A 27,409-nucleotide genomic window follows, 5' to 3' on the forward strand; every position below is an offset into this window, starting at 1 on the left:
TATCTTCTGTTTAAAATCCTGAATTAAAAAACAGGATTAAAAAAGGGTAATGGAATAAAGAGAGTTTGTTTTTGTATCCACTGAGTAAGAGGTCATTTTCTATTTTTACTTATAATTGCTGTAAAGAAAATCGGAAGCCGCTTCTATTTTTTCTTTCTGAACTTTGGGCATTTTCTTTGCTCCTTTGTCCTTTCACTTTCTATTCGTTCTTGTTAGTGTTTTATCTTCTGTTTAAAACCGTTAATTAAAAAAATTATTTTAAAAAATTGTACCAGTCCAAAAATGTCGCCTGGACTGACAGGAAGGCAGCCAAATCTCTTCTCCTCCAAGGACATTGCAAAGAGGAAGGCTGCACCTGCTGAATTTCTGTCTGTCACTGCCTGGGACACCTACTGGATCCAGGGGGAGACCAAGGGCAGCCTCCCCCCAGCCCTGTCTTGCACATCTTCCTCTGCTTCTGAGCCCAGGAGGGCAGTGTTTTGACGTTCTATACAGCACTAGCAGTGTTTCTCAACCTTGGCGGCTTGAAGATGGGTGGACTTCAAGCCCCAGAATTCCCCAGCCAGCTTTGCTGGCTGGGGAATTCTGGGACTTGAAGTCCACCCATCTTCAAGCCGCCAAGGTTGAGAAACACTGACCTAGCACAATCCTGCCAGCGGGGCCCATTTTTAAAAAGGTGAAAATGACAACCCTTTCACACACACTCAGTGAGCTCCCCCTCCAGAAGGAAACAGATTGGCTGGTCCTGCCTCCGGTGGCTACTTCCAGGGGTCTCCTACCCCCTCCCCATCCAAGAGCTGGGTGCTCCGAGCGTGAGGACAGCCTGGGTGGTGCCTGTGTCACCCATCCAAGCCTGCCCAGCTGGCCTCCCCCATTTGCAGCCCTCTCTTGGTGATCTGCCTGTTGGGTTTCCGGAGCTCAACCCTCTCTGCCGTTGCAGCTCGGAGAAAGCCGGCTGGCTGAGGGCAGAGGGGGCACCTTCCTTGGACCCTCCCTTCTCTGAACGGGCCCTGGTCAACTGGCCATGTCGGGGACGCACAACCGTGGTTTGTTAGTTCTCGGGTACAGCTCCCGAACCCCTGCAACACGATAAAAAGGCCGTTTTGAACATGATGAAAGGACAAGCCATTAAATGTGGGGAGAATATTTAATGAATTAGAATGTGTCATTTCCGTCTTTCCAGCTGCATCTTTAAATCTGCACGCTGCCTGCAAAGCGCGGAGAGTCGAGGCGAGAGGAGGCCGATCCATTTGCCCGTGCTGCAGATCCTCGCCAGTTCAAGACGGCGTGGGATCCTTTTTTTTTCCTGGAGCCACGGGGACAGTCCTGGGCCAACTTTCGGGACTATAGAACAGAGATGGCGCACGTCTGGCATGCTTCCCCAGGGAGGAACTGTGCTTCATTTGACGTCGGGAGAAACCAAGGCAAGAAATGGAAAAAATTCGGCAACAGGGAAGAAGACCCAAGGGGCGGGACACAGGCCTTTGTCCCGGAATCGCTTTGGGCGATGGTTCAGGTATCAAAATATCCTTCTGTGTCTCCAGGAGGACCGCCTGCTTTGGATGGTAGGCCTTTTGTGGTCCGGCTCTCCTTCCGTTGCCACCGCACTTGGGGGGCTCTTCTGGGGGGCCCTGCTTGGAGAGCGGCACCTTCATAGCCCTGGGCCGCTTAGGGACGGCTCCTTCTTCACCATGAGGTGGTCCTTCAAGGGTGCAGGCTGCCCAGCTGGGACCCTTTCCAAGGGCTCTTTCCGGACGGACCCCTGGGAGACAAGAAAGGCAGGTGGTCTTCTCCAGCACCCCAACAGGGCCTGTGACTATGCAAAGCCGTGCTCCTGAAACACTCTTCTCCAGCCCACACCACCAACCAAGGAGTCCAAGCGTTCCCGCCAGCTCTTTTCTCATGCATCTGTGATAGCACCAAAATGCTCAACTTTCCCGCTAAAAAAACAAGGTTTGTCTGGCTGAGAAGCACACGGCGATCCTGGAAACCAGGTGGGGAATTGTTGCCTTCTCTCCCCGCAAAGAGTGAACGAGATCATGCACAAGATTGCTGGGGGCGGGGTCGGTGAAGTTTAATCGTGCTCCCCTGCCTGCAAACCTGATTAAGATGGCTGTTTCGGCCCTGCTGGGTGCCTGATTGCTGGGACAAAGTGTGAGGTACGGACCTCAGCTGGGAAAAGCTGCGTGTGCCTGGGCGTGTGTGCGTGCGCGCGAGAGAACAGGGCACTGTGCCTGTGGCTGGCCCAATCACTGGTCACACCCACTCGGAGGTGCTCCCTCACCTTTCCTCCAAAAGAGCTGCACTCCCAAGTTCAGAGGCCCCTTGAGGGAGCTGATCGAGCACCCCCAAGAAGCCTAAGAGCCAACAACCCCCCCCCCCCCGGCTCTCGCTCAGCAGGAAATGCCCCATTGCCCTGGACATTCCTGGCAGGGGTCCTTATAAGGGATTTCGTTTGCTTTTCAACTGCCAGGCCCTTCTCCGAGGAAGGCAGGGGGAATGTCTCCGCTCAGCAGCCGCTTGTGAGGCTTCCTGAGTAGGCAATCCTTGTGTCTATCACACCTGGCGAGCTTCTCGTCAAGATCAGGCAGGACAGGTTAGTCCTGAAGTTAGTGAAGGCAAGAAACCCTAACAGTGAGCAGACCGAAAACCATTCATGGAGGGCTGAATGAAGGTCACCAGAAATTCTCCCTCGAGACCCAGTCCTCCGGGGGTTCACCTCGTGGGGTGCCCTGTTCTTTTCCCTCCACATGATTTACTGTTGTTGCCTCCTGCAGATCCATGCAAACCTGCAGCACCCTTTATCGGGTGCTCTTCGCTGTCCCTGACAGGGGGTCTCCCAGGTACCTGGCCCTGAGACATGAAGCACCCTGAGAAATGCCCATCCAGAACCTTGCCCAGTGGATCTGGATCTTTTGGAACAGGTTCCTCAACCTTGGTGACTTGAAGAGTCAGGGTAATGGGGATGGGCGCGGAGAGTCAGGGAGTGGAAAGGAGAGGCGACGCTGGTGAAGGAAGGCAAGAGCTGCTAGCAGATAAGAGAGACAGTAAACCACATCTCAGCCCTGGGAAAGGGGGGAGTGCAAGAAAGAGACCCAAAATAACCTCACTTGATTTTGCTTGGTCTAAGAGGGGGCACAGGGAAACTCTGGCAGGCTTTCAGACTTCTGGCATTACACCCTCCAACCATAAAGCAGAGTTCCAGGAGTGCTTGTAGCATCTACAGTATTTCTTCATTTGACCTACCTCAAAGGGCTGACCAGAAGTTTGGACTAGTCAAAACCTGGTCTGCTTTATTCTTCATATTAATTAAGACTGTTTTTGGAGCAAATTATATCTCTATGTGAATTTTTTTCAACTGTTTACCTTTGCAACTTCCCAATATTCAAAACCTTTGTTCATTATGTTCCTGTAATTTCCATAATGGTTAATGTAAATTTCCTTACAGTTTTTTTAATGTGCACATTTCTCTGATAGCATTCCTTGTTCCCTTTACTTCCCCATTTTAGGCTTTTTCAGATAAACTTCTCCAATTTTTAAACATAAGGATCACTATTTTTTTTCCCAAACTTTCAGAAGCTTACTATTTTTAGAGGCAACTGGTGTAGATTTTGCACTCAAGAGAGATAGTGGACTCTCTTTAAAACCTATGGTCCTGCTGCTGCAAAGTCCAGTAGGAAAAGGTTATGCAAATTCTGTGCAGATTTTTTTTTTTTAATTCCTCATTACAGCAAGGATAAAGACTGCTACCCTCTAGGTTAAAATGACCTCCCCATCTAGTTGCTCTGCCATTACAGAAACATTGTCTGGGCAGAAATGTGGAGGAAGCCTAGCAAAGCTATGCTGGGTCTGGACACCCTCAGATTCAGAGTTTCGAGTCTGGCAAGGCTGGGGGAAAATACTAATGTACAATATGTTGGGGAAAGCATTTGAAGTTTGGAAGGACCCTTGGCATCTATCTCACCATCTTCTATCCCTTCTCTGCCAGGCCTTACCCTCCTTAGTGAATTATATGGCTCATCCTCCCATCCTCTCTCCGTGGGGCGAACATGCCCGGCTAGCTGTTTTTATACGACATGTCGTGATGACCTCGCCTTCATCTCAACCGCAGCCCTCAGCAGGGCGAGTTTAAGATTAAAGTCACATTTAGCTGGTCTAGTTTTAAAGTACTGTTCTCCCTTTTTCTCTGAACCCAATTTTTGCCATGCTGGGTCAACGGGCGGCTGTTGATGTGGTCCGGGTTTGGAATTGGCCCAGCTGCTGCCTGCCATCGGAGGCCACTGCAGGCACCCCCTCCCCTCCCATCAGCGGGCAACCCCTTCTGTGGCTGCTTCGGCTCCGGCTGCAGGAGGGACCGGCTCCTGGCCCCACCGAAGAATCGGACTGGCTTCATTACAACGACAGAAGACAACAGGATCGTCAGGGCAGCGGCTTCCCTGCCAGCTCAGGGATCAATGTACACCGCTTCAACACAGCTGTCTGGTTGTGCCCCACGGGTCTCCTAGCATCTCCAAGCCGTGGATGGATTGACTGACTAAATGTATCAAGTGCCTCATTCCAAAGCCTGTGTGTACAAATTAAGTCAAAGCCTAAGACTAAATAGCTGTGCTGTAAAAACAATAAAACCATTAAGAATAACATGAACGAAGAATGGGTGCATTTTCCACTGGAAAATGGAAGGCCGTGAGGGTCCGGGTGGGCAAGGTGTTCCAAAGGAGGGAAGCGGTCACCCAAAACACCTCCCTCTGCGCCTCTCCTGTTGTGCCTCCTGAGAGGAGGGGACCTTTATCAGGTGCTCTTTGCTGTCCCCGACAGGGGGTCTCCCAGGTACCTGGCCCTGAGACATGAAGCACTCTGAGAAATGCCCATCGAGAACCTTGCCCAGTGGATCTGGATCTTTTGGAACAGAGTTCCTCAACCTTGGTGACTTGAAGATGTGTGGACTACAACTCCCAGAATTCCCCAGCCATCTTCAAGTCGCCATGGTTGAGGAACCCTGTTTTAGAAAACAGGCTTCAAACACTTACCGTATCTGCAGTTCCTCGTCGGATTTTGTTCTGGAACTTGGTGAACCTGGGAAGAAAGAAGTGATTTAGGGAAGCTTCAGGATGGATCAAGCCAGGGGTAACTGCAGGGTACAGTCAAAGAAGTCAAGATGATGCCTTGAATTATGCAATACACATAACAACTAGGCTGTCAGCCTTCTCAGACAAGAAACACAACCAGATGTTTAAATTTAAATTTTTAATTTAATTTAATTTATTTATTTATTTGTTTATTTATTTATCGTATTTATAAACCGCCCATCTCATACAAAGCGACTCTGGGCGGCATACAACAATTTAATTTAATTTTAAATTTAATTTTAAAGATGTTTAAAGATCCTACTTTATCGTAAGGCTACATTAACAGAATCTTGCAAGTCTGATAGTACAAATCTCCTGCCGTCTCTTTTATCACCTGAGAAGTTAGGGAGGTTCCCTTCTGAGTCTTTCTCTGCCTGTTATGTAGCTGTGGACTATGCCCCCTCTTATCTGAGCATTCCCTAGGCAGCATCTCTTCCCCCTCTCCCAAGGTCATTCCCGCCTACCATTACATAGGCAGAGCTTCGACTGCACTATTGCGGTTACTGTCTTGACTTTTTTGACCACGTCCTGCAGACACCCCTAGATCAAGCAGTCAGCCAAAAGGAAAATGGACTCTAAGACACATTCTCAGCCTGCTGCCTCCAGCTGTGTTTACCTACTTCCCAGAATACCCAGTTGTCTTATGCAGCTGCCTGAGAATTCTGGGAATTGTACAGCAGTAAGAGTTGGTTGATACCAGTTAGAAGAGAGCAGTGCCAGACAAATGTCTCCCTTTGCATTCCTGGAAGAAAAGTAAGCTGACATATATAAATTGTGCACCCTTCTGACCGATTGATTGACTGACTGATTGATACATTTTTTATCCCTCTGCAATCCAACAGACTCTCAGCAACCTACAGGTACAAGAAACAAAAATACAAAAATGCAAAAAGGACTAAAAATCACACAACATACCCTACCAAACAAAGAGGTGTCATGACCCCAATGCCCGCTGGAAGAACTCAGTCTTCGACATCTTCCAGAAAGTGACCAAGGTAGGAGCAGCTCTAGCCTCCAACAGGAGGGCTTTCCAAGGGCCAGTGATGCTTCCTGAGAAGCCCCACTTCAAGGCCAGCTCCCCTGACCTGCAGACATGAGAGGCAACCAGCTGTTCCTCCCAGGAGGATCATAACACTTGGACCAACTTTTGTAGGGAGTTGTGGTCCTGTTGGTAACTTGGTGCCAACCTATAAAGGGATCTGAAGGTTTTTAAATGGCATCTGGAACCTGAAAGGCAACCTATGTTTCTGGCTGATTGATCTGGGTGATTTACGTTCCTTGGGAATGAGGCCGGTGCTGCTGCTGCACAATTTAAGGTGGGGTGGGTTGAAGGCAGCAGTGGGTGGATTCCCTGGCATCTTTCTTTCCTCTCCCACCTGGTGTTTGCTACTAGCAGGGTGAGCAACTACCAATATCTCTCCCTCATGTGTGGTACGGGGCCGCTGGGGCATTCTGGGGCCTCCCTCCAGCTTCCTCCTGGAACCCAACAGCCAGCCCAACCAACAATTTTTTTTTTCTGCCCTAGGACTATAGGCAAAACTGAATGCAGAAAATCCAGACCTGTTGGTTGGGATGGAACTTGCATTAAGACTGACAGAACTCATTTCTGCTTCATCTCAGTCCTCTCATGTGCCCCACTGAGCCCTTCAGGGGTGGTCCAGACGGGAAGCACAACAGTGAATACCAGCTCTGCCATTATGGTAAGGTTACATTAACAGAATCTTGCAAGACTGAAAGTGTTCCTCCCCTCCTCTCCTTTTACTCTCCAGAAAACTAGGGAGGGTCCTTTCTGAAAAGCTTCCCACCCTTCTGTGGACTGAGATACCTTTTGCATGACGGTTGTCCAGTCTCCAGCTCTTCCCCTGCCTCCCAAAGTCATTCCCACAGACCATTACACCCACTGACCATCTGCCCCAATCTTTTTTGCCGTAGGACTTCAGGACTATCATGCCAAATGTATTTCCTTCCTCCCTTCTTTCCTTCCCAGCCTGTGGGTCTCAGGTGTCCAGTCTCAAGGAAATCAGAGAGCAATGCCCAACAATGGAGGGGAGAGGACCTGCTCACAGGAGACCTAAGAGGCCAGTAGGAGCCGAGCAGACTCCTGCCCCTGACTGTGGGGAAGGGATGAGAGAGCCATTAAGGAGGGACTTGAGAAGAGAACATGCACAGTCTTGAAACAGGAGGAAGTAGGAGAAAGACACTCAAAAGAACCCCACCTTAATTTTGCTTAGCCTAAGATTGGACAGAGAGTAACTTTCAAGATTCTGTTTTTCTACCTTACAACAACAGAGAGCATTTCTGGAATCTCTGCTGTGCTGGTTTCTAGACCTGGCCCATCTTGAAGGTCTGATAGTGACCTTCATCACCAAGAGCAAGACTTGTTGTGGGAGAAGAGGGAAAGCTGGGGATGAGAGAAAGGTGATGCCGTGAAATCATGGCCCTTAACAACAGTCAGCAAGGGGTCTTTGTACCATGATAAGTAGGATGTGAGGATGGCCTTTGGGGTAGAATCTGGGGTCTTTTCCAGCCTTGCTTCATGGACACCATCGTATCTCAGGGTGGCCTGCATGAAGACAACGTCAACTTACCAAACTGCCAGCTGTTTTCTCTTAGAGATGGCGAAAATGAACATTACAAGGAGGATCAGAATAAGCAGGAAGGATCTTGCAAGGAGGAGAACTAAAGCCCCTGGGGAATTAAAAAAGAAACTTCATCATATATGTGGCAATGAGCACTTAAAATCTTGCACATGCTCTCTACTAAGATGGGCAGCAGGCGGGCTGTTCCTGCCCGAGCTTTACATCAAAATATCTTCAGAACAATTTTCAAATGCCGGCAGGCACTGGCAAGCATCCGGTCAGGATGGGGAAAAGGTTTCAGGCAGTTCAGATGAGGATAGGATAAAAATAAACCCTGAGGACAATTGTCTGTTAACAAAGCGAAAAGGCCACAGGAGGAAAGCATCTGGACAGAGATGGAAGTTTTACTCAAACAAAGAAAAAGAAAATTAACGGATGCTTGCACAAAAGAACTGGAAGAAGATATTACGGATACAAAAATGGATTCTAGGCTCCCACTGCTAATCACGCTGAAGACAGGTCTTTAAATTACAGCAGGCATAGAAAAGTGGCTAGGAAAGCAGACAACAGGAAATGAAAAAAAAAAGGACAAAAGAAGCCCAAGGAGATTGCTGAGTTGCTGAATTAAATCTATAGCCTTTTCCTTGTCAGAAAAGGAGACTGACAAGCCGGGCAAGTATGGGCGAAATCTCTGTAATAAATAAAAATAAGTTAGTTACTGGAATCAGATGGAGCCTGTTCAAGAATTTTAAAATCTCAAATGTGAAATTGCTGATTTTAACATCAGACCTTCCACCAAAGGATTGGAAAATATCTAAAACACTGCCTCTTTGTAAAACGTGTAAATGTTTTAATTTCCTGTGTTTCTGAGCCTTCTTTGAATGGCAGATTTTCCGAGGGACAAATAAAGATTGTCAAGTTAGGGAGATAAAGGGAACAGCATAGAATATCACCACTGGCTGCGCTGGTCCCTGGGAGGCTTCTGGGCTCAACTCAAAGGCTAGTGATTACTGGTAGTCCTCATTTAGTGACTGCCTCATTTAGTGACCATTCACAGTTACAACGGTGATGAAAAAGGAACTTTGCAATCAGTCCTTTACAGTCCCCAGATCTGGAAAGGAAAGGAAAGCTTAAGATCATAAGCACAGTCACGGTTTCACTTAGTGGCCACTTTGATTAACGGCTGAGTTGCCAGTCCCAATTGTGGCCGTTAAACAAGGACTACCTGTATTTTTAAAGCCCTATATGACACAGCACCTGGATCTATCTGGCATATCTGCCCATCCTGTCTGGATATCTAGACAGGGTATGTTGAGGGCCCCCCCTCCTTATATGGTTCCTGGGGTAAGAGGCAGGCAATAGGTCTTCTCAGTGATGTCCCCAATTTTCCAGAGATATGGATGGCCTCACCTCTGCTTGCTTTTTGAAAATGAGTGAGAAACCTTCTGTTTGAATGACTTGGAGCCTTTAGCTGTTTTCAGGCCCCTTGTTTATGTGTTTCTTTTTTATTCATTTGGGTTGTGTTATGCATTTTACCCAATTACCACCCAGAGTCTGATAGGATTGAGGCAAAATATAAATACTGGAAAATAAGTAAATAAATGTAAGGAGACATAAAGATGGGTTCAGGAACCTGGTGAAAAGGTATTGTGTGAATGCACGCAAGGCAACTTCATTTTGATATGAGCCAAAGTGGGAAGATCAACAGGTGAAGCCAGCACAGCCAGCATCTCCTTGGGAAAAATGCTCTAAGATGCCATTTATACAAATTCCAGGGTGACTGGATGGGCAGGAAAGGGGTAGTGCCAAGAGTTGTTCAGCAGGATAATTCAAATATAATAAATAAATTAAGACCTACATCTAAAATGCGATGGGGGCCCACTATCAACGCTTCCTCCAGATCCAATGCTCCTACAGAAGGGAGGGGCCCATCCAGAGCTGCAGTGGCAGTTTCTGTTGCTGTTGCACACCTGAAAAGCATCAAGGACGGGGGGGGGAGTGGAATTAGAAAATTGCACCTGATCATTCAGCCCCTGCAAGTCCGATCTTCAATGGTGAAGAAAGGCAATAATGTATGGAAGGGGGGAACGTGGTCTTCCAAAACTTTAATTCCATTCATTCTGCTGGAGACTCCTCGTTTAGCCCTTTTCACCCAAAACTATTTTCAAAGTCACTCTGCAGTCTCCCTGCCTCTTTTAATCTTAACCATTCCTTGCTCTTTTTCACTACATAATGTGTTGTGTCTTTTTCTCTCTGTGCACTTTATATGTATATTTTTCTTTCATCCTCATTTCTGCAGCAATCTTTTTTTTTTTCCTCACCCACATCCTCTTTCCTTTCATCGTTCCACCAAGCATCCTTTTTCATACTTCCTATTAGATGGAGAAGGCAGAGGGAATGGCCTTGGAGGACAGGAGGAAAAGCCACTAAGAAGGCTACAATCAGCCAAATGGGGCTTGAGCCTGTTCCAAGAAATGAATTTGAAAAAAATCTCAGACAAGCCCCTCCTTAGTTCACCCGAAGATAAAGGGAGGGAGGGCTGAGCGCATTCAGACTTGCAAGATTCTGTTCCTACAGCTGTTGCAGTAAAAGTAGTCCTGACCCCTGCGGCCTTTGGTTTCTGAGCCTGGTCTACCTTATAGGGCTGACATCAGTGTATCTCCACGAGTGCATTTTATGGGAAGAAAAAAGCCCTGCCGTGAATTGCATTGTTTCAACAGGATCAGGACAAGCACAGGTCTTACTGAGCTCCCTGAACCAAAGATGACCTTTCTTGTGAGAACATACACACAGACACACCATCGGCTGGTTTGAGAATGGAGGGAGAAAACAGGTTTGCCGGATTTATGTTAATGAAAGCTGGCATGACCTTCTGGAAAACAGTGATTTAAATAGAAGACAGTTCAGGTGGTCATCTTCTGGAAACAATAAGTGACTATAGTTTTCTCTTGGGGTTTCATACTCTCTGGTGTCAACCACAGGCAAGGGAGGAAGAGGAGCAGTATTTTAAATGCATAATGCACCTCTGAAGGACAAGAAGGCACCCTGCACACCTCTATCGACATTTGTACCTGGGCCTTCTTAAAAAATCCAGAGGGTTCTGCTGTTGCTGCAAGCATTCAGATTTAATGCTGATGGAGTGACTCTACCCATGCTCAGTCCTGCCAGTCCTGCATTAGTTTCTCAAAGCAGATCAACTCTGATCTCCCATTACTGGTGAGTAGTTGTAGATGAGCCCTCTCTTGAGCAAAGTGGCTACTGGGGGTCTGTGTCATTAAGGCAACCTGAACGCTGACAGATTTCTGGGACCTTCTTGTCTTCTCTTAAAAAGGTTTATCAGCTTCTCAAGCCCAGCCATCCTCTGCTATCAATTTGTTGGGTAATGAGATTAAGAGAAGACAAGGTATATAAATTATCAACCTTTATATCTATTTAAAATATACAAAAGGTAAACTTAAGCAAAAATATATCTTCAACAATACAAAAGTGACAACAAAGAATATAAATAATATACTACAAATATACCAGACAGCAGGGAATAAGCAGTGAGCATAAAAAGGTAAAATCAGGAAAGCAGCAGAACGAGTAAGAGGAAGGATACTTCTCTTATACAGAGTTTGCAACCTGATTCTAATAGTTCACAGCCAAAAACAATCTCTATAGTTAATACTGTTAAAGGTGTGGATCTTGCAAATGTCCAACACTTCTAATGGGCGGGAGGGTTGGGACATCTGACTGACCAAGTGCAGAACTTTTGCCCCCCACCTCACCCACCCCTTCCACCTGCTCTTAGGTTTCCCACAACGAGGTATAGGGGACAAAAGAGTGAGTGTTAGTGTAAAAGATTTGTGAGTTTGGTTCTTCCAGGAGGAGTCTGAAGGTAGGGGACAGGAAGGCATGGAAAGGGCTAGAAAGCGAAATGTCAAGAACAAGGGTCAGGATCCAAAGAATCTGCTTATCATCGCACAGCAGGCACAGCTTCTCCAGAAGAATCGAAACCTTGAGTCTAACCTCAAAGACTATCATTAAGGTGACAATGTTGGTGATGAACTTGTTCCTTACCCCTCGGTTGTTACATCTGGCTAAATCACAATCAGAATTCAAAACCACTCGGTCAACACATGATCTGTTTAAGCAGACCTGGAAAAAGAGGTTCAAAATTTCATTTTGCTTTTTCTTTGCAACTGTAAAACTGTATTTGCAAATATTTCTAGGAGTACAGGTATCCTTCAAAGAGGGGCAGAGGGGAGTTTTTCTAGAGTAGGAAGAATTCTGCCTCCCCCGCCCCCTCAGCTGGTCTGGGGGTTTTGCCAAAAGAACTCATGGCTCCTCCCATGGTTCTTCCCTAGTAGCTGCTGGATCTGGACCCATCGTGCCTAGGAGTCACCGACAGATTTCTTTCCAAGAACCGATTTAATCTCTTTCCTATAAGACATGCCCATTCAGCACAGTGCAGATTGGTAAAACTGGCATGAATCATGTGGCCCTCGGCATCCAGTTCAAGTCACACTGGGATATACAGTGGTACCTCGGGATACAAACTTAATCCGTTCCGTGACTCTGGGCGTATCCCGAGTTGGTCGTAACCCGAAGGAAATTTCCCCACAGAATTCAATGTAAATCCAGTTAATCCGTTCCGCCCTCTGAATTTGGTTGCACCCCGAAGCAAATTTTCCCATAAGGTTCAATGTAATTACCGTTAATCCGTTCTGGCGTCCGCGGACCACGCATCAGGAGTGCGAAAATGGCCGGGCGCTGCACGGCACGGCGGAAAAATGGCCGCGGACCACACGTCAGGGGCGGAAAAATGGCCGTACCCTGAGGCGGAGTTCGCACATCGAGGTAAATTTTTGCAGCCGGAGCTGGTCGTAACCCGAAAAGTTCGTTAGTAGAGGCGTTCGTATCCCGAGGTACCACTGTATTGCCCTCGCCTGTGCTCCATCATCATGATGTTCAGTCTCAGTCAGGTGAGATAGGTTTACCCACAGTTTGGTCAAGCCAGAGTTGCTTGATTAGACTCTGGTTCCCAAATGACCTTATTTCCTAATTTCAACCGCTTCTGGTTTGCAGTTCTGCAGTCCCCTGCTTCAGGCATCTCACAAGGGAAGAGAAGGCAAGATCTATTTTTTGAAAAACAAATAAAATGATGTACCTCCCCCTGTCCAACATACGTTTCTGAACGATTCAGTTCTTATAACTGAGAAAAGCCCTGATCGTGGAAATAGGTCAGCTGCTTGATGCGGTCAAATTCCATCCTCTTTCCAAACCGGATTTTTGGAGACTGTACCTTGTCAGCCCCACAAGATGTTCCATCTCTCACTGCTCCAAGATCATAGGCGTCCTCTCCAAAGTGAAACTCTGTCCCCCAGCACGTGGTATCTTCTACTGGCGTCTGAATGATACCTTGTCCGGCTCCAGTTATGGGGATTTTCTTCACGTGCACGCACTGGAGCCTTCCACAAAGGATGTCTCTGGAAGAAAAGAGAAGGCGAACATTTACAGCTCTACAGGCCGTGGATGGAGAGTGCAGTTTGTTGCCTTCAAGCCTTCCCCCACAGCCAACTTCCCCATAGCTTGTTCTGGGGGTGATCTTCTGGCCCTACTAAAGTTTCTCTCTTGCACGGTCTACAGCAAAAGCTACAGTTCCTTAGCTGGGACCGCCACTTCCCATCAGTTGGCTATTCGAGGCCTGGGGAAAGGGCATCTTCTGGGAAAATATCCAAGAGGGGAAAAACAGCACACCCAGTATCAGGTGCAGAGATGGGCGTGGCTTTGGCAAGCAAAGGTTAAGGAGCAACACAGCCCCTGCCCCCCTCAATTCTGGAAGATAAAACTGTTACAGGGGCATCTCTAAGGGGGAGGTGGGGCAAAAAGTCAAGATGGCAGCCAAGGCACGTGTTTGAAGCTGACACACGTAAAAAAGGGATGGTTTTTTTGACAGTCCCCCAACCTCTCGCTGTCCCTTCTTCTGTGTTCTGCGTTATACTGGATAGGTGTTTACAGAGAACAAGTCAGACTGGTCACAAATATCCAGTAGAAGTAGAAGTGTGATCTCAGTGGTGCTCAAAAGCAGTGCAACCTGGGGCAGAAGGAAAAAGGACCACCTTTTATGGTTTATGAACAATTTCTTGCTTAGCTTAGGAACAAGTGGTACAAGCAAGAATGGATGTTCTAATGGTGGAGCCAGTAGGACAGCTTTCCAAGGCTTTCAGTATTTGGGAAGAACAGTAGAGCACAAAGTTCATCATATCAGTGCTGGAAAAATCAGGCAGCTGCCCAGAGGTACACCTACTTCTCCTGGCACTTCTTGAAGCGACGCCTGTCCATCCCACAGTTGCCAGACCGGTCACCCAGCATGTTCACTTCCCTGAAACATTTCAGTGGGGCAACTTCTGCACCTGGAGAAGGGAAAGGAACAAAAGGGGAAGTTGGGCTTCCTCTCTTCCCAGCCTGGGAGGAGACTGCTCCACCACTGGCTTCAGACGTGGGGCTAGGCAAATGATCTCCTTTCAGATCCCTCCCCCCCGCAGTTTCAGGACATAATGCAACTAGGTTAAAGACAGAACGTGGATCCATAAGACAATTACTGTCTGTCACAGAAAACAAGGGGGACTTTCAACAAGATGTTTCTGAGTAACATTGTCTTCTGCCATGAGATTTCCAACTAACCAGACAGCCATGCCTTCCACTAGGTTCTGCTCGATCCACTGGGATATTGTGCTTTCCTTTCCCAAATGATATTCCATGTTCTGTGCTACCCAAATGCTTCATTCCCACTGATCTGGATGGCTTTGCAAGTGTTTCTATTTGGGTAGCAGATGTTCTTCACCGAGGTCAAAGACCAAAGTTATACAAATCAAAGAACAACTGACACTGCCAATAAAACTAGATAGCCAACTCTGTACGAATTCTATGGAACTTAGAGACATTTAGAGCGGTTAAGTCATTCTGATCTGCACATACACAGATACTTCTGCAAACTTGGGGTTCACCTCCGAAGAGTGATAACCTCACCTTGCTGATTTAGCTGAGTTACTCACAAATAACAGGAAGAATGTGCAGATATAAATTCCAATAAATCTCAATAAATAAATAAAATAACAGCCATCAATAAAGAAAGTATCTTGAAAGTCTTCTTTAGGTATGGAGAAAAAGAGTGAACTCAGGGAACAGGTGACATTTCCCAATCTATCCAGGCCTACCCAAGAGTTTTGTTTCTGCTCATCCATGCACCAAATGGCGCAGGTGTTCTTGGAAAGTCCCAGGGGTTTCCATGGGGGAGGTGGGTCCAAAAAGATCAAGGTGGCAGCCACAACCATACAACTGAAGCCCCTCCTCCTTTTTGCACGTGTAGCAATGCATGAAAAAAGGCCGGAGTTGCGGCTGCCATCTTGACTGTTTTCACCATCCCTGTGGACACCCTTGGAAAGACCAATGTTCTTTGCTCTACCAAGTCCAACCATTTAACTACTTGTCAAAAGTTTTGCACTAATTTATTATTGTTTCTTGAATTCTGGGGGTTGAAGTCCACACATCTTAAAGTAGCTGAGGCTGGGAAACACTGGCCTATTATATTTTCACTCCCCGGTTTATAGTCTTAGTTTTCAAATATTATAGCATTATATTGGTAATGCTAGCTTTTAGGTATTTGAAAAAAAAACATGTCATAGCTTTCACTGTTACTGAAATTATTGTAATTCTTATTGATGTTATTTTATGCTGGTATTTGACTAAATTAAATATATTGGGGCATATAGAGCAGTGTTTCTCAACCTTGGCAGTTTGAAAATATATTCTCAACCTTCAACTCCCAGAATTCCCCACCAGACAGCCAGCTACTCTCTCCTTTGTTAATGATCAATGTAGATGCCATCCTGCTAGAAAAGGCTCTCTTTCCTCCTTCGATATCCGTAGTCAGACATATCTGCCTTTTTTTAAAAAAAATCATTTTTAAATTAATGAAATAAAACAAAGAAAAGGAAAAGCAAAGGAAAAAGGAAAAAAATACATATACATACATAAAATGAACTTTACACTACAGCAAAGGTTGAAATGAAAATATGATTATAATAATAATAATAATTTATTAAATGTATATGCCGCCCAACTCCCAGCAACTCTGGGTGGTTTATAAATTGTTTAAAACATTAAAAAGAAGGAAACAAGAAGAAACAAACAAAAGAGTAAGGGTAGAAAAAACAACAAAACCGGATGGAACAAAGGAGAATAACCCACACAATCTAAAGGGGGCTTCAATCCCCCTCGCCAAAGGCCTGGGCAAAGAGCCAAGTCTTCGGGGCCCTTTGAAACACCAGTAGGATGGGCGCTGTTCAAATCTCAGGGGAACCTCATTCCAGAAGACAGGTCCTGCTACAGGTGCACCCCGAAAGATGGGAGCCTTGATGGGAACGCTACCCAGGAGAGGAACGAGGGTGCCAGTCCATCAAAAGACCAACTTGTTATTACCGCCTGCAGGTCAATCATGCAAATGTGCCCAGCACAGCCCATGGCAGCCATGAAGAAACTCTGAGTTTGGTTGGAAGAAGATGGAAGGGGAACTCACTATCCCAGGGGGAAGGTGGCAGAAATCCACAGCCAATCCTGGCTGGGAGACAGAAACTCTAGAGAACACCTACTAAACGGGCATGGAGATTTGCAATTTCTGGCCAGTGCCTGTGAGTGGCAGAGAGTTGCAGACCCTCTTTGGCAAGCAGGAGATCAGTCTTGCCTTGGCCGAAGAGGTCTGTGCAGTGTTGCTGTAGATCGTGGCATTTCCCCCGATAACAAGAGCCAGAGGTGCCGCACAGCGTCCCGTCTTGCTTGTGCACATCGGCAGGACAGTCGGCAGAGCTCCCGTTGCAGAACTCGGGAAGGTCACACTCCGAAGCAGACCCTCGACACAGCGCTCCCCTTCCGGAAAACTGTTGGGAAGAATGGCTTAAATTTGGAGGGTTCTCAAAGGGGTCAACGGCTGAGAGAGAAGGCAAGGCATACATTCGAGCACGTGGGTGGGTGGGGACGTAAATATCCTTGAAGAGGGTGTGGGTGCACCACCTTCTTAAGAGGCCAGCTGTACTGGATAACTATTGTCTGGTCTTCAAGCTTTCCTTTTGGAGAAGTTTGCCGAGAAGATGCTAAAGTGGCAGGGACAGCTGGGAGAAGCTGATTCTCTAGGTCCTTTTTGGTCAGGGTTCAAGGCTGGGGATAAACAGGTGCCATGTTGGTCAGTTTGGTTGATGACCCATGGCAGGACTTAGATGGGGGAATGTAACCCCACCTGTCCTGCTAGAATTCTCAGCAGCCCATGACACAGCCAATCATGGGATTATTCTGGACCATCTGTGAATGGGGGCTCTTCTTCCTGAGTGGACAGTTCCAATTTGTGTTTATGAGGGAAGAGAGCACTCTAAGAAGGAATGCCCAGGTCTCAACCCCACCCCTCCATTTAATGGACTCATTTATTTCTAAAATTTGTATGCCAGCTGATTCACATGAAGCCACTGGGAGAAGTCCCTCAACAATTTGAGGCATGGTAACCGCAAGATGAGATGACACCCAGTTATGCATCTCTGCCCCAGACTGAAGAGACATATGGTAGAAGTCTTGACCAGAGCTGGAGGCTGCAAACTCTGGATGCAGAGAGACAGGTGGAGACTCCATCCAAGGAAGATGGAGCAGATGCTGTTTCAGACCCAGCTGAATGCAGGACAGTTCCAACATTAGCCCTGGGTGGAGGCATGCTCCCCTGAAGAGGTGGCCCACAGCTTGAGGGTTCTTCTAGACTCACAGCTCTTGCTGGAACTGCAGGTGGAAACTTTTGCCAAGAGAGCCCTTGCCCAGCTTAGGCTGCTACACCAGTTGTAGCCACTTCCTGGAACGGAACTCTTGCTGTTGTCACCTCTCCTTGGGACTCGTTACTAGCTTTACATGAGACTGCCCTTGAAGACCACCTGGTGACCCCAACTGGTACAAAATGCAGCTTCCATGAGCCAGCAGGAAAACTCAATATTCCTGTACAATATCTGAATTAGGAGAGCTGCATGAGTGCCCAGTTGCAACTTAAGGTGCTGTTTATTTATAAAGGCTGCCCCAATCTGTTGTGACTCAGAGTAGCTTACAAAGGCAATCAAAACACAGAATGTGTTATCAAAGAAGAGTCTGGAAAAAAATCAACAATAGGTTAAAAACCAATAAACCTATAAAGTCCTACATGGCTGGGGCCTGGTCATCTGCAAGACAGGTTGCTCCAAGTGAAATTTGTCGGCCAAAGGCACGTTGGCAGAAGGGGCATACTGAGAGCCCCTATTCCTTGTGAGGTCAGGGGCGAGAGACGTGGGGATGAGCATTCTCTCCCAGGGCTCCCTCCTGTGGAGCTACACTGAGCCAGGACTACAACTGTGCAACTCCAAAGAGCACACAATTGCAGGCATCCACAAGGGAGGGAGCCGTATCACAAGCATCATCTCGTGAGTTATGTGATTTGAGGGATGATGTCATGACCCATCATCCTGGCTTCAAATAGACCCCAACGACCACCAGGTTAAAAGGTTTGTATAACAAAATATGTTTTTAAGAACAATTATGTTTACATGAAGCCCAGAAGATTGGTGAAAGCTGTGTTCATCTTACCTTACATTTCTCACAGCAAAGGCCATAAACACAATTTGTGCCCATCTTCAATGTACAGTCCTTTTGGCAACAGCTATTTCTTCTGCATTCCTGCAAAGAAAGGGACTGTCATGGTTGCCTCTCTTCCCCAGGGCAGTTTCTAACATTAAAATAATACATTTGAAAGGGTTCTAAAAGGTCATTTAGACCATTTAATCACGGCTCAAACCGTGAATGAATAGCATCTTATGTTACTCAGCAGGCTATTGCATAGGGGTGCCTGCAGGGTGTGGTCAAAAAAGTCAAGATGGCCATGATCAAAGCTCTGCCTGTTTTTGTACGTGTATTGTGTGTGTATGTAATACACATAAAAAGTGGGGGGAATTTTGACTGCACCATTGCAGCTGCCATGTTGACCTTTGGACCATACCATGCAAATACCCCTCCCATTGACTTGGGCACAAAGGTCTTTGAAGGGCAGATGAATTTTGCACAGGGAACACACAAAAAAACCAGGCGGAGCTTCAACCGCACTGTTGTGGTTCCCATCTTGGCTTTTCTGACCACGCCCTGAGGACATCCCTAAAAAAGGACTAAAGACATTCATGGGCTACAAGATACGGCTGAATCCTGAACTGATGGCCCACTTTGCTATTGGCTCAACTCTGGATCTCTGTATGGGTTCACTGGAACTCTCTTGAAGGAATTAGACGGCATCTTTGGGACAGCAAAATATCCCTCACATTTTCAGAGATGGCTCCAGGAGCATCCACTGGTGTGCAAGAGTTTGTGTGTGCATGTCAAAAAAAGTTAAGATGGTATCTGTGGCTGTGCATTGGAGGTCCTGCCCCTTTTGGCACTTGGAAAATGGTTAAAGATCCACCCTTTTGCATGGTTTTTAATTATTAAATGATTCCAGGACCTCTGTTATTTTTCATTGCAGTCAATCTTTTTAAACTTGTTCTTTCTGCTTTCGTTTTTGTAATTTTGTTAGCCGCCCTACCCAGAGTGAAAATCAAATGAAAAAGGACATAAATCAAATAATAAAGGAACCAGGATTCAGTCATGCGTTTGTGCCTGCCATCTTGAGTTTTTTTCACTCTCACAGACACCCTGGTCTCTGTTAAATGAAACTGTTGAGCAAACAGCATGAAGACCCTCACCAGGGTCCACTGACCTACCGTCAAGTCTTTGGATTCCAGGTAGTCAGCAAAGGAGAAGTGGCTCCCTGACCATCGTATCCACTGTTTTAAAAAAAAAAAAAAGTATGAAATATTTACTTTGCCTTTTTCACTACTAATCGCTGGGAATGGGGTTCATCTTAGCTAATGAGCTGTTTGGCTTCTAAATGCTGAAATCAAATTAAATAAATCAACATATTGCAAAACCATAAAGACAGAACGTGAATCCAGTCTTAAGAGACGAAAAGGTTTTAACAAGATGTCTCACATTTAAAAAAAAAACCTTCTACAAGAGAAGGCATGTTCTGATTTTCACCAACTTCACGAAGCCCCTTGGGAGAAAGTGTTTTGGTTGAAGTCTCCTAGCCTCCTTGTGTCAGCCATGACTCTAAGCTCGGAACTAGACTGGGAGCTCTAAGTCTTCTCAAGGACGCGTGCAGTGGCTGAATTCGTGCACCATGCTAAGCCGTAACGTGGTTGGGTTGCTTACTCTTTTGAGATGCAGAGGGGCAGAAATAGGAAAGCTCTCCTATAACCCACGGTCAGATTTAGGGCTCAATCAGTTGCTTTTGAGCATGAAACTGAGCCAACTCAGGGAGGCAGTGAAGGACAGGAAGGCCTGGCGCAATATGGTTCATGGGGTCACGAAGAGTCGGACACGACTTAACGACTGAACAACAACAACAGTTGCTTTAACAACTGGAAGTTGGCCATGGAAGTAGCCCTGTCCTAACCTCCAACTGAGCTGGTGAGTAAAAAGGGATGAGTTCAAGGCAACGCTTGGTGGCCACACTCCCACTCCCAGTTTTCTGATTCCCACCTGCCAGGCAGGAAAAGAAGTCCCCAATCACTCCCCTTAATGTCGGGATGGGGGGAGAGGGTTGGGTGATGGAAACAGAGACCCAGCACTCTTCCTCCACCAGAAGCTATTAAAACTGTGCTGACAGTTTAACTAGCACACTGAAAACAAAATCAAGGCCCTGGGCCACCTTTCAAGTAGCCCATGGGACGGGCCACCCGTGCAGAGGGGCAGGGTGGCTGGGTACTGTTGCTGCTGGGCGAGTTTTGGATGTGGGTTTATGTTACTCTGAAAGAGCGGTAGACATGTGTTAAGAAAAGAGCCACTTAGGTTGATAGATCAGTGGAGCTTTGGAGGGAGGGGCACAGGACGACGCAGGAGGGAGCCCACAGAGAGTGCTCACTGCCCCCCTTCATCCTGTACTCAGGTATCCCGTTCTGATGGATCGCTATGATGGGGACCTAGCACGGGGTGGAGATCCACCTTTATAGAGATCTTGCCACTCCACCTCCTCCATTCCTGTTTCTTAAAAAGATCTTTTTTCTAAAGAGAGGGAATCGCAAGACCATTGAATACATTTTGAAAGAGGTCTAGTCACCACAGGAGTCATGCTTGTGTTGGGAGAAGAGGGAACACCTTAACCTCAGACCAGCTGAATCCAAAGCGAGACAGCCTCAGCTTGGGGCTGGGAATGGCAGGAAGGCAGTGCCAGAGGGATACGTCCTTAAAGACTGATAAACATTTAGAGATGCCCAGATTGACACAGCATAAAAGTCACAGGAACCATCAATCAATCTTTCAAGCGGATGAGCCTTTCATCAATGACGTGAGCTACGTAAAGGATGTGTCCACCTAAGTGGGGCCAATACTGGAAATCATGCTCAGTAGGAACTTTGAAGATCCGAAGGAATCCTTCTGTGGAGGGAACTGGTGACAAGGGAGAGCTCTCCAAGACTGGCCAAGTTCTTGTTTTCCCACTCGGAACGAAATATCTTTCCAAGCCAGGCCAGTTTCTCTCCGTGAGCATGAAGGATCCAAGGGAGCAGCATGAATCATGTGCTTTACCCTTTTTTCTCACATGGACCTGATTTGACTGTTGGGATGTCTTACAAGTAGAGCAACTGGAGATGGCAGAGGACGCCTTAGTGGAAGCAGCATTTTCCCTCTCTTACCTGCTGTGTTTTAGCTTTGGGTCTTTTAGGAAGGAAAAAGGTGAGGATTCTTTCACCTTTTATTTCCTGATAAAGGAAGAAAAAGACATTCACTGCAGTCTTTTTTCAGCTTTTTCTTAGTTTCATAACAAAGCGTTACCTTCAGGTGTTTCTAAAACAATATTCTGCAATCACAATCAACTTGTGGATTTCAAATAATTATTTACTTTCTGAAGTAAACTTTTTCTTTTCTTTTACTTTTCTCATCCTTTGTGAGAAATTATGTTCAACAGTACGTGTCATATGTGCATACATACACTCACACGCACACACATACTGTACATACACACATACACTGACTTAAATCTAAATAATTATAAATGAACGTGGAAATGGGATGGCCTGGATTTAGGAATAAACACCTTAAACTGGCATCCTTCCAACTGTAATGCCCATTTCAGGGGTATCTGCAGGGGAAGGGGGTACTGTCAAAGAAACTCAAGATGGCAGCCGCAGCATTGAAGGCCCTCTCTGTTTTTACATGCAGTGCATGCACCATGAACGTTAAAAATGGGCAGGGCTTTGTATGGTAGAAAATGCCATCCTGACTTTTGCCAATGATGCCCCTGGCCCCTTTTCAATATTCTTTGGGAGCAGGCCATGCCAATGAATCATGGTGACTGTTTAGAAAAGGGCTCCCGTGGAATAGGATGGGCTGTAACATGGGCCACAAATGAAAGGAGATGAAGTTTCTTTCTCAGGTTCCGCGTTGTCTAGTAGCAGTGAAATCTGGAAAGCTTGACCTTGGCAATAAGATTTGTAGAAGCTACTGTCATACATGGGTGGAAGAGAGGGAACGGGCTCTGTTTCCAAGTTTATGTTGACCGGGTCCAAGGAGGAATCTCCCATAGAAGAGAATCTCTGCAGCTCAGGGTTGAACTGTGGAGTTCTTGGTGCTCTCTGGGCTGGGTGGTTTTCCTGCAGACGCTTCAAGCTACTATATATAAACAGGCAGCAAGTCCCACACTCCCATGAGCTGATGGCGTTACCTAGTTGGGCCATGAAATGTCTGCAACCAAACAACCCAGCTCAGAGAGCAGCTAGGACTCCACAAGGAGTAATCTTTTAATTAACCCCCCCATACCTGTCTGCTCAAAAGTACTCTTATTTACTCCCAGGGAAATGTGCGCAGGATGTGCAGGATGCAACCCCTGTTTATTAACGGTGCTGGGTCCAGAACAGAAGCTTCCAAGACGAACGAGCTGCTGAGATCTCAGAGCCACTTGAACACAAAACCACACAACTGACTTCTCTTGACTGAAACCCTTCATGCCTGACCTCGTCAAAGCCACAGTCACATTCTTCGTTCTCATCGACAACACCGTTTCCGCACATCTTCGGCTTGGCTATTTTAGAGGGTACGTTCAGCAAACATTCTTTCCCTTGTCTTATTAAATTGTAATAGATCTCCCTGCTGCAATTGCTCAGCCGCAGACATTTTCTGTAAGAGAATAAATGATCCTCCAGCGCGGGGCGGCTATTTCCTTTTTATCCCACCTCCTATTTCTACAACATTAACCTTCTAACTGGCTCCTGTTCCCAGCTGGATTTCAGCTGAAATACCGAGTGGCCTTGGATTTCCTGTCTCTGCCTCCTTCATAGAGGCGCTGCCTGCAGCTGTTAGCAACTGGAGCAGCCTACAAACCCAGGAAGCAAAGGAGAAACAAGACAAAGTCCCTAGCATGCGTATGGATTGTGCGGCTCCCGTGTGTTCTCGGTTGGAGAGAAGGGGAAAGGGGAACCATTTCTGCCCATCCCACTACTCGTTGAAAGACATCGCCTGACTTCCCTGTTCTCAGCTCTTTGAGGCCTGGTCGCAGGGCCTTTTCTCCGAAACCCCCACTAAACATACATCTGGGAACTCAACATTTGGGAAGGAGTGGATGAGAGCCTCCTCTCCAGCCCTCAGGGCACTTGGCATAACTTTCCAGGTCAACCTATCAGTGCCAGAAGGCACCAGGTACTGCTGGAAGGCAAGGAAGGGGGTACTTGTTTCAAACCAGCCCTGAGGGCTTAACGTTGGTCTCATTTCACACAGGGCTTAAATGCTGACCCCGATCAGGGCCAGACCAATTCGGCAAGGCTGCTCTTCCAGCCTCTGTATGCTTTAAAAGTGCAACTGTTCCGAAAGCGGACGGGCAAAATTCACTGGGAATTTAGTATTTATTAAATGTGCATGACTCTGGGTGGCTAACAATGAAAAACAGAATAAGCACAATAAATACAAGTCCAGCCGGAATGGCCGGCTGCTAAACAGGACCAAACTGGGACCATCCACAGGGGGAGGTCAGATCCTGCAAGATGGCTGCTGTGGTGTGGTGATCAAAGCCCTGCTCTTTTTCTGCATGCCCCGCCCCCACCCATGCAAAAGTGGCAGGGCTCTGATCACAACGCTACGCCCGCTATCTTGCACATCCTGAGGGCCCCGTGGACCCCCCAGTACAAAACTGCTTTTTTGTAGCTCTGCTTATTTTAAAAGGGTTCTGGCAGATATGCTCAGAAGTAGTTGAATTTCCATCAGCGCATACGAAGGAACTAAAATTAGGCAAAATTGGTCTAGTGGTTGAGGCTCCAGGCTAGAATGCAGGAGACGGCGAGTTCCAGTCCCACCTGAGGTGCAAAAGCCGGCTGGGCGACTTTGGGCCACTCCCTCTCTCTCAGCCCAGCTCAGCAAACAGGGTGGTTGTTGTGGGGAAAAGAGGAGGAGGAAGGAGTATTAGGTATGTCTGCCCCCTTGAGCTATTTGTAAAAATAATAAAGTCGGGATAAAACAATCTAAAAAAAACAAACCGTGAAAGCAATTAAAAAAAAAAAAACTGTACTGTAAAAGCAAAACCTGAATCCAGTTCCTTCTCCAGGGCAAGGAGGAAAAGCTTCAAGCTGGGCTTGAAAACAAGCTTGTGATCATTTTTATACTTCTGCAAGTTCACTAGCATCACTGAAATGAAGTAATACTCACACTGTGTTTAGCTGTGTTACCATGACACATTTGCCCATCTCGGCACAACCGCAGTCGCAGTGCTGGGTTCTGCTGTCCGGCGCGTCATCATGCCTGAAGCCGAAGGTGTGGCCCAACTGATGAGCTATGTTTAAGGCATCCTTCACGACATCGTCCTCCGACTGTACACAAGTGGCAACAGAGGAGTTGGGCAAGTTATTAAAGCTTTAGAAAACGTTTTGCAATTCCATTTGATGCTTTGTGATTCTCGGAAAAGGGCCAGCGATAAAACAACCCGATGCAAAAATACTCTGACTTGAATGAACACCTTATTTTTCAAAAGTTCACTTTTGGGACTGGGCGTGGATGGCAATGTTGGGATCGGAGCTGCTGATGTTCGACCCAAGAACTGCCAGTGGATGCAAGGCGGGTGCAGGTCCTTCCCAAGGATTTACGAGAAAAGCAGAAAGAGGGGGACTGGCGGAGCTCACCAGCTGTTATAGTGCCAACAGCTGCCCCCTTCATCCAAGAGAGGGAGAAAAGCTGGATTGAGCAGAGGAAGAAAAGCTGGGCAACCCATAACTGGGGCTGGAGGTGTCCCCTGGGGTAGGCCCCAGAACCTGTTCTGGTCAACTCAGTTTTCTGTGAAATAGGCCTAATGCAGCTTAACAATAAAAGCCCCACAACCTCTCCACACCTAAGCAAACACCAGCCCCACTTGGCATCGTCCCATCCTCTCATCTCCGTTTGGAGTGAAGCTCTGGGCCTCTCTGTGGTTGCTCAGCATCCTGTTCCTGAGGATGCTGCTGAAGTGAAACACAGCCCAAGTTCCTTCAGTCGAGCAGTGCCGTCTATCAGGACCCCAGAAACATGACTTCTCTATCGCAGCACCTGCCCTCTGGGATGAGGTTCCCCCCGAGATCCAGGGACACCCACCCTGACGGCATTCTGGAAAGCTCTGAAGGCCTGGCTGTTTTCCCAGGGCTTGGGCTAGGGGCGTTGGAGCCCTTTGTGGGTAGTGTGGGCATGATTTCATTGTTGCCCAGTTTTGCCATCTTTTTGCTCCTCTGTCTTTATTGTTACATTGTTTTATTGTTATTTTTTCTGTGTTTTCATTTTGTGAATTGCCCAGAGTCTCTGGGACTTGGGTGGGGTACAAATGTAATAATAAATCAATAAATCAAATCATCTAAATCAGGCAGAGTAGGGCAGCCAGGAAAAGTCAAAATCTTGGAATCTATTTTGCACAACCATCTTTTCACAAACATGTCACCAACACCCCTGTCCCCCCAAAGCCAGCCAGAGAATTTAAGGGATGTATTAACAGCCCAAGCGGAAAGGGATAATCACCTACACGCATAGCAGACACCGACGCATGATTGTGATCACAAATGTGTTCTCCCCACGCAAGTCCATCAGGAGATCCTTGATTCCTAAGATGCAACGGATGGTAATAGACATTATAAATCAATGGCTTCAGGCCAAACAGAACAAGGGAAGGGAGGGACTATATCTGGAGACAGACATTCATCATGGTTTATGGGACAAGGGCGGGTTGCAGACTTTCTCACTCCTCGGACAACTTCTGCAGGGTTCCCTGGTCTCACGAGCTGCAGGACTAACCTTGCTCTTCTGTCCCAAACCCTTTTTGCCCCGTGATTGGATTTCAGATACAATAAATCCTTTTGATACCAATGATATGAACACACATGAAGGTGATGGAGGGAGCCAGGTGATTCGAGACATTGGTAAAACGCAAGTCCTGATCTTAATAATGTGAAAATAAGGAAGTCGGGCACATTTTTAGACCGTGGGTATGTGCTGTATTTTTAGACCACGGGTGTGGCTGTTTATTTTAACTAACTATGCTGGGCTGTCTTTTGATTTTAATTCTCTGCTTGCCCCCTAAAGTCACTGTTGTGAGATGGGCGGCCAAGTAAATGGTTTAAATAAATAAATGCATAAGGAAAAAGGATGGGGTCTTACGTAATCAGGCCAGCGTGGTCAAAATACACACGATGCTGAAGCTCATAGGTGGCGTAATAGTAAAATTCAGTCAGCGTCTTGTACAGATTCTTAGCATGAATTTGTATATAGTCTCTCTCTGTCCAGAGCTCCAGGCCTACCAAATAAACATGAAGTCCTATTTCGAAGTACATCTGAAAGCAGAAAAAGCAAGCTGATGCGCTTTTATTTACATTCACCTTTTTTTCAAATGTCTTCTTTTGATAACAAAATGATCTCTTCATTTTTTTTGAAAGAGCTAGCAAGAGGTAAGGAGCCTCAGAGAACACAGCAGTGCTTCAAATATTTCTGTCTCACATCCAGGAGTCCCTTTGGAGCTACCGTGGATCTGAGGGATGAACCGTCCCATATTGGATGAGGCTCCCGAGAAGGCAATTTGCAGTTTCCATTGCTCAGACCTTGTGGCAGGACAGGTTGGCTCATCCCACAGGTGGGTGGACAGTGAGGTGTGTCCAGTGTTATCCTGAATAATTATGGAATTCACGTCAATGACCTGTTCTTCCCATGTTAGGGTTCACTCAGTCTCAGAGCTTGCTTTGAGGGTAAATACCACAAGTGGGGAGAGGGGAACAGTCTGGAAAGGAAGAGGCCAGAGGTAAAGGCCAGAGCAAATGATGTTGCTACCTCAAATCTTGTTCCTCTGCACTTCAGTGTCACAAGAGGTGTTCTTGCCTGGGGTCAAGCTCACAGCCATGTCGGCTGATTCTCATTGTGCCAGAGTTTTGAAAAGGAAAAGTGTTAGGTTATGGAAAACCAGCTGTTATCTGAACTTTAGCACTCCATGTTTTAAAAGTGGGGGCCTCTTGATCCTTCTGATCCTCTTTCTGACTGTCTCCGGATATGGGGAGATGTGGCTCCCTGTTTGCCAGATGATAAGGAAGAAATGTTCAGACCTGCCGATACCTTACAAATTGCCATTCTTGTTCCCCGACTCAGAATTCC

At 46.7% G+C, this 27,409-nt stretch overlaps 1 protein-coding gene across 2 annotated transcripts in view; it reads right to left on the reverse strand.

Moving 5' to 3' along the window:
* Nucleotides 1-1,142: 1,142 nt before the first annotated feature.
* The window catches only part of LOC103064722 (disintegrin and metalloproteinase domain-containing protein 26A-like), a 36,104-nt gene continuing 9,837 nt past the window's right edge, over nt 1,143-27,409 (reverse strand). For both annotated transcript variants that reach the window (XM_088140412.1, XM_088140413.1), the window contains 15 exons: nt 26,429-26,601; nt 25,797-25,875; nt 24,464-24,624; nt 22,783-22,945; nt 21,466-21,531; nt 19,495-19,557; nt 18,335-18,424; nt 16,434-16,626; nt 13,998-14,103; nt 12,993-13,176; nt 11,768-11,845; nt 9,564-9,675; nt 7,715-7,814; nt 5,028-5,073; nt 1,143-1,762 (listed from right to left, as the gene is read on the reverse strand). In XM_088140412.1, coding sequence (XP_087996538.1) covers nt 1,652-1,762; nt 5,028-5,073; nt 7,715-7,814; nt 9,564-9,675; nt 11,768-11,845; nt 12,993-13,176; nt 13,998-14,103; nt 16,434-16,626; nt 18,335-18,424; nt 19,495-19,557; nt 21,466-21,531; nt 22,783-22,945; nt 24,464-24,624; nt 25,797-25,875; nt 26,429-26,601 — 1,725 coding nt within the window. In that variant the 3' untranslated portion in view covers nt 1,143-1,651. The remainder of the gene's footprint in view (nt 1,763-5,027; nt 5,074-7,714; nt 7,815-9,563; nt 9,676-11,767; nt 11,846-12,992; nt 13,177-13,997; nt 14,104-16,433; nt 16,627-18,334; nt 18,425-19,494; nt 19,558-21,465; nt 21,532-22,782; nt 22,946-24,463; nt 24,625-25,796; nt 25,876-26,428; nt 26,602-27,409) is intronic.

Source organism: Python bivittatus, unplaced genomic scaffold (genome assembly GCF_059951505.1).
Source record: "Python bivittatus isolate LINGU-HERP-01145 unplaced genomic scaffold, Pbiv_v1 ctg000340_np1212, whole genome shotgun sequence".
In the NCBI taxonomy this organism is placed as follows: domain Eukaryota; kingdom Metazoa; phylum Chordata; class Lepidosauria; order Squamata; family Pythonidae; genus Python; species Python bivittatus.